This window comes from Echeneis naucrates, chromosome 24 (genome assembly GCF_900963305.1).
Source record: "Echeneis naucrates chromosome 24, fEcheNa1.1, whole genome shotgun sequence".
Lineage (NCBI taxonomy): Eukaryota > Metazoa > Chordata > Actinopteri > Carangiformes > Echeneidae > Echeneis > Echeneis naucrates.
This window is the reverse complement of record NC_042534.1, coordinates 6,549,265-6,556,555: the sequence shown is the minus strand read 5'-3', so window position 1 is coordinate 6,556,555 and position 7,291 is coordinate 6,549,265. Positions and strand designations below refer to the sequence as shown.

General features: G+C 40.4%; 1 protein-coding gene across 1 annotated transcript; it reads left to right on the top strand.

Moving 5' to 3' along the window:
• The first annotated feature begins 1,834 nt into the window (after window positions 1-1,834).
• LOC115038224 (cartilage intermediate layer protein 2-like) lies at window positions 1,835-5,100 on the top strand. The gene is given in 5 exon segments (XM_029497096.1): window positions 1,835-1,872; window positions 3,590-3,639; window positions 4,003-4,107; window positions 4,274-4,446; window positions 5,002-5,100. Coding segments are annotated over 5 exon segments (465 nt in total).
• The last annotated feature ends 2,191 nt before the right edge of the window (window positions 5,101-7,291 follow it).

The following is a 7,291-nucleotide window of genomic DNA, read 5'->3' as shown; positions in this document are numbered from 1 at the left end:
GCTGGCATCAACCCTGGGAATTGTTAATGCAATTTGGCTGAATTATCACTTAAACTGTCCCTATCCTGTTAAACTATCAGCAGAAGTGTTTGTTTCAATCGATAGCCTGACAGCTTCGGTGACAGTAAAACAAAAACAACAATAAAAGAGACGTTTACTTAAAACCTGCATTGTTACACAGCGCATGCACCAATGCAGCCACACATCAGGCAGAAAATAAAACCAATTGAGTTTTTTTTCCCCTCAATTACTTGCAATTATCTCAGTCATTAGGATCAAGATGAAGATTGTTTCTTGTCAGTGCCTTTTTACAAATCAGTGTTGACGACTAAGGTATACACTCATTCATCAGCCGACCTCCAGACGCTTACTGATCACTGCATCATATTCACCGTTGCACTGCTCCCTGCATTAATTGGCCCCGAGCAGCGCCGCCACATGATGATAGTGGAGGGAGCTGTCCTCTTTGAAGCTGTGAAAGCAATCCAGTAAGGGGAAAGTAAGTGTGATTGTGTGATGCAATCTAAAAATTGTGTTTTCTCAGAGCCTCTTCTGTGTAAATGGGGTTGATGGTCAACAAAGAGTCTGCAGTCAGCTCTCTCACCGCAGGAGAACGGAGGCACCAATGATTTCCATGGAGACAGGGACAGAAAGAGAGAGAGAGGGAGAGAAAGCGGGTGCTGGGTGGGGGTTGGGAGATAGAGGGAAGTGTGTGTGTGTGTGTGTGTGTGTGTGTACATTGAGGGGAGGGGGGATGATAAATGAGTCTACACCATGCTGTCATTTGTACTTTGGCATCCAGTCCAAAGCACAATTTAGTGTAAAATATTACGCCAGCCCCTTCAGATGACAAAGTTTAATGCTGATGTATGAACAGACAGAGACTATCCCAAGCTGCTATTGACCAGAAGGAGGTAGCCATTCTTCTCAAAGGGCAATTAATTAGTGAGCACACGACGACTGCGGCGATGGACACTGAACAAGGGACAGCCGTACTCTGCTCTTTTATATGTGTAACAGGTCCACGTTGTCATCAGCGATAGCAGGAAAAAACAGACGACAGGGTGGGAAGACTCCTGGGGCTAGAAAATACAACTTTTCGACACAACGCATCACATAATAAGAGATTATCTGTGTTTTTTCAAAAATGATTTTGCTTGTTTCCTCACAGCCCATCAGCTTTTTCTAAAATTGAGCCCACTGCACGTGAAGCCTTTTTTAAATCCATTTTTGCTCGTTTCTTCATTCCTTTTAGAAATTCGACTGACAGGTGAATTTTTGTGTTGTTGTTTTGTAGATGACAGAAAATAAGACTACATTACATTTATTGTGATTCTAATTTGTGGGACATTTGTCAGTTCTTACATTCTGCTATAAACTAAAAACTTTACTTTACAGTAGACTTTTGGGAAAACATGATCTATTTTAAAGGGAATGGTGTTTGTCATTCACTTGGAGCTATAACACAACTGTCTGGTTTCCCCTCTTCTATAACGAGTTTAATAAAAATGTTATTTTTATTTTTATTTTTTAAGTATTGTTTTGGCATATACTGCAAAGGCTACATTCACATGACAGTGTTTTGGTTTTAAAACATCTCATTTGCTACGTTTAGAGCTTGTGCCCATTACCCTAAAACAAAATGCAGCTGACCCTACTTTAGTCTGAAAAGTTTGGGGTAGCACATTTTGGCCCACAGACCATATATAATAAAGATGGATTTACCACAAGTAATATAAGCTTCTGAGGGGTAATTTCAAGGCTCGGAGTTGGCTGCTCCGCCATCACCATCTTGGCGGTGCCTGACTCTGCCAAACTGTTGGCTAATCCGAAAATGGATGAGGAAGAAGGACGTGTGGAGCTGAGAGTTTGGCACGTAGCGATTTGTGGCAAGCTTGCACTCACTCAGCCGCCACTCAGAGTCCACACCCTCAATTATACATAACTTTAAGCCTTAATGTAACTGAAACTTAAAAATTTACCCTGCAGAGGCGTCACAGTGGAAGGAATTAGCTGGAGTGAACAAAACTGCTTCTTTGTACGAGGCAGTAAACATTATTATTTCTGCTGTCGAGTTGTAAAATCCACGGGGACTGACTCAATTTTGGAGCTTGACTCCAGTGACCATTTTAAGAACTGCAGTTTTTGGTTCTTGTTACATGTTGATTCAATTTTTCAACCTCAGAAATTGCTACTTGGTCCAGATCACAGATGTGGGATTGTTGGGCAGGATCTGATGTTATTGGAAACTAAACCACATAGCAGACACTGCTGGTGGCTCGATGATGAACGTACTGTAGTCTAGCTGCACGCATATTTAAATCAAAATAATATGAAATCAAACATGTATATTGTTACATACACGAGACCAGAGACACAGCAACAAATGAATGCTGCTTTTGCTTGATGTGTACAGAGCTTCTCTGCAGGCTTATGTGCTTTCCAATCAATGTTGTTATTGACTGCACTGACAGGGTGTTGTTGTTGTGCTTTGTTCTGTTGTTTTAAATATGTCTGAATGCTGTAAAAATGAAAAGCTATGCTGTGTCAAAATATGACGTGCTCAGTCAGAGAGGTGGTCAGACAGGTCTGAAGTGAATCCAGGCAAGCTCAGGTCGTCGACAACGTTTGAAAGATCTTTACACAACAAATCCAGTTTCCCCTCTGCTCTCTCGAACAGAGTGACTCCTTGTGTTCTCATTTGGGCATCAGAATGTTCTGTGCATCTGATTTAAATCATCCTGCTTATACAACCACGACACCTAAACACTTTCTAAAATGATTACTGATGCAAAGTGCAGGTGTTATGTGTTAACTTCTATCAGCCATTTGCACTCGGATCATCCTTTTATAATTGCAGTGATAGCATGACAGATGCTTTTAACTGCCAAGAGGAAGCCAAATTTATGTCTGGATTATGGCATTCACTGCAGCTGTGCAGTTTCAGCTGTCACCCACCGTTCTGTAAAGGACAAGAAGCTACTAACTGCTCCTGTTGTTCATTATCATCATAGCTTCGGTTAAGGATAGGAAATTGATGTTCACTCTGCAATGTCTGCTTTCCATCTATCTACCTACCTTCACACTTAGAAAGTGACATTAGCCGAAAAGTGGTGCTCTAACTTGTTTTTGCTGTTTAATTGGATCTCAGCCACTATTTATTTAGCAGTAAAAGAATTTCAGCTGCAATCAAAGAATTCTGAAACAGGATATGGTTCTTCTACTTATTGTGTAACTTCACAGATCAACATCCCTTTGGTATTTGCGTGTGTGTATAACATATATGTATGTAAAGCACTCAAGTGACTATAGAAGAATAGCAGGGGTGGACATATTGTCTCTTCTTTCTGTTCATATCCATTCAATTTTAAAACATCCTCAAAGCACCTCTTGGTCTCAAATTGCAATATTTTAATGAAAGATTGTTTTCTTTAGGTGTGTTCAGCAACGAAAGACCTCAGTTACTAGCTGTTGTCAGTAATCAAATACCATACTTTTTTTTTTTTTTTTTTTTTTTAATGGCAATCTTCGCAATGAGCACATGAGCTGGAAAGATCTGGCCCAACCCAGTAGAAATTGAGGGCTGAAGTCTATCTGGACTCATTGTTGCTGCAGCAAGGGATGTTATTTTTAAGCATGTACCCTGGGGATTCACGCTAATGCACTTTATGTGTGCCTTTTTTTTTTTTTTTTTTCAATTGATTGGCGATGTAGCCATTAAACACACTCTGCACAAAAATTAATTCATCTGTACATCTGTGGTTTGAGATAAACCTTAACATACTCACAAATATAAATCTACAGTTCTTATATGAAGTAGGTTTCATTTTTTAACCAGTACTGAACACATCTAATGTGCAGCTCTGAGTGGCCCTAGAGAATTGACAGACTGGCACACACATCCCCCAATGTACTTGTTAAATGTGTATGCATAAATGTACTTATGAGGATCCACCTATTACATTTTTTTCAGCATGTATGTGTCTCTTTCTTCCTTTTCCAACATGACTGTTAGATTTGTCCGCAGAAACCAGGACCAATCCACAAAGATGTGTAATGATTATCATGTTCGTTTCAGCTGCCACCTGCCTTTCTGCGGTGGAGGAGGTACTGTGTGAGCACACTCTGTACATATGGTGTTAAGCTGCTAATGGAAAGCAGGCTTTCTCCTCTCTTTTATTGTCCGTGAACATAAGCATTCATCTAGAATGGTTCTTTTTAGCTTCCCCGTTTCCTGCGAGTAATGCTGCCTCTCTTTTATTGCTTCCTGCAGTGTGCTGGACCAAGTGGTACCAGCGGGTGAATCCCAGCGGAATAGGGGACTGGGAAACTTTGAGCAACCTGAGGGCACAATACCCAGGTGAAGTCTGTGAATACCCACTGTACCTCGAAGCCATCACCGCCGACACAATGACCCCGGCCATCACCACGGAAGAGACCTTCTTTGCGTGAGTTGTCTTACTGGGGAAGAATGGAAAAGTTTACACCCCGTAATTTACCTACCAATCAATCATTACTCCTCAACATTAACATTTCTTTTCCAAAGTTTCCAAGTCATCAAGATAAACTGCCTGGAGCTGCTGCTTAAAGAGAGAACTTTGTAGATGCACATTTACATTAGATAAGATGAAATTTTAATGAGCCCCATGAGGGAACTGGGTAATAGGCACATAATGTCTGAAACTTTTAAACCTAGATGTGCTTCACTTTATTCTCTGGTAGCTGCTTTTGCTGAGAAAAGATGGTGTGTGTGTTTTAAGGAGGAAGATATGAATGAATTCATTTATTTTTTGTATTCATATTTCAGATTATTTTTTGTCTTATTCTAATTGGTGATTTGAGATGTGTAACATACTCAAAAAAAGCTGATTCCTGACATTAAGAGCAAAATCAGAATAGACACATAGCTTTTATTTTTATTTAACCTGGCAGCATTATCTCCATGTTTGATTAAATTAACGAACTCTTATGGCAACAATAACATTTAAAATATTTTTTAAGAACAATCCAACTCAGCGGTTTATTTGTCGCCAAATGGAGCAGAATGATGGCAGCTGACATGACTACAAAGTTCGGTTTGGATGTCCATGCAGCCGTTAAGCCCCAAGTCCATGGTGACACTGTCTGACTGTGAAGGGGACGGAAGATGTTCCCAATCTTATCCCTTCAATTTTTGTCTGATGTTCCCTTCAATCATTTTTTTACAGCTTCTGATGAAAGAAATGTGGAGAAAAAGGTCTCTTTTTTTTTAACAGCAGATATTTTGACTCGTCATAGTTACAAAAGCATCAGTGGTGTAACTAATGACCTTAAAATGGGTATGCTCTATCCAAGTGCCCCGATGTGACGGTGAGCCAGCATGAATAACACCAGGACCCTGAAATTGAAAGCATCAACATGGAAATTGGGGTTAATTCAATTATTTACATCTCTGCTTTTCTGACTGTGAAATATCAAATTATCCTCTGCTTTATCAGTCTATCTTTTCTCTCTTGTGATTATGAAATCATTATCTTGTATGACTACTGTAGAAAACAAATCACCAACATTAAAAACACTGATAAACAGCAAATTTCATTTCTCATTAAGTTCCACTCTGCACAGTTTATTAGGACAGCACTAATGGGCTCACAGGCTTACATGAAGCTACGATTTGGTGTGAGTTATGCAGACATATGTCTTCTCAACAGATGGTGGGAAATGATACGACATGCAGACAGTAGGAGGTGCTGGGTAGCAGTACTGTTCAACAGCAATGCGGAAATGTGCAAAAGTCAGTGTAGATTTTTTACCACAAAAAAGAAAAGCAAAAAACTTGGCAACACCAACAAGCACAGATACAGTATAACTAAGTAGAAAGTATACTTGTGCTTTGTCTCTTCTTTTCCAGCCAACACTATCTCCTTTGCAGCAGCAGTGATAGATTTCATTGCAGGTCTAGTGTCCTTACAACCTTAGTCACTCCTGTCTGACCTAAATCCAGCCTCTGCCATGTTTCCCTCAAAGTCAAATGCCGCCTGATGTGAGCCTGCACCCACACAATCCCCTGCAAACCCTTGAATGTATACACATGCCAAGCCACAATCACGCACTCGCACACACAGCGTGTGAGGGGAGCGGGGAGATACAAGGTGATTCCTGCTGCACCTCAACACCATCAACGTTTCCTCAGGAGATGAACACTTGTGATAGGTGCTGGAAAGAGACTGCAGTGCATTGCACAGAATGTAAATTTTGGGGGGGGCGAAAGATTTCCTATATCTGTTTTGGGAAAACCTTTTTGGATATTTTGTGGAGGCTTTTACTGCACCATCTTTGTATATACATACATATATTTTTATATATATGTATACATGTCTGTAAGTAAGACTGTGTGGAAGAAATATAAAGAGACTGAGGAAAGGGAGGGAGGGAGGGAAGGAAAGAGGGGAGATATACTGGCTGCAATCTGCTAAACTTCTGCACTCTTCACTTTTTTTCATGATAAAACTGAAGAGGAGAAATGCTGCCAGTGGTGGTGAAGTAAAATGAAATCTGCACCACTGAAGTACAACAGAAGTGTTGAAGCTTCAGAGCATTATGGCGTTCCATTTTCTTCCATTAATCTCCCAATATTCCATGGCTGTGAAGGCCTATTTATAGACCAGAGGATGATTAAGTGGTGAGGCACTGTGCCACAAAGGGAACCAAGCTCATTTTCTTTTTCCCATCCTCTCTCTTCTTTACTCATGCTCTACCTACTTCTCTTCCTCTCTTTCTGTCCCTCCCTCTGCGTCTTTATATTCTTCCTCCCCATCTTCTCAGTCTCTCTCTCCCTCTCTTTCTCTCCATCTCCGTCTTTTTTTTTTTTTTTTTTTTAAGTATATACATAGGATCACATGCCCAAACTTCATTCACATAGTTTAGTTGTCAGTGGAATTATGTTAGACTCAAGGGGGTAAAGATAAGTCCCTCAATTTCATTTTTTTTCTATTAAGTGTTTGACAAAAGGGCTTATGGAAGTGCTAATTGTTATGAGGCTATACAGGGAAGATTGACAGCCTTAATAAGGGAGGATGAAGCCCCATCGAGCGTGTTTTCATCACTAAATCAAGGAAGATCAAGACTGAGGGGTGTCCATTAGTCATAAACAGAGGAGGAAAACACACACACAGATCCAACTTATACCTGCTATCACAAGATGTCCTTGAGTGGAAGTGGAGCACTGCACAAGAAGAAGGGTTAAGCTCATTTTCCCATGTAGAGACATGATTAATGGTGGAGAGGAGAGGAGAGGAGAAGAAAGGAAAGC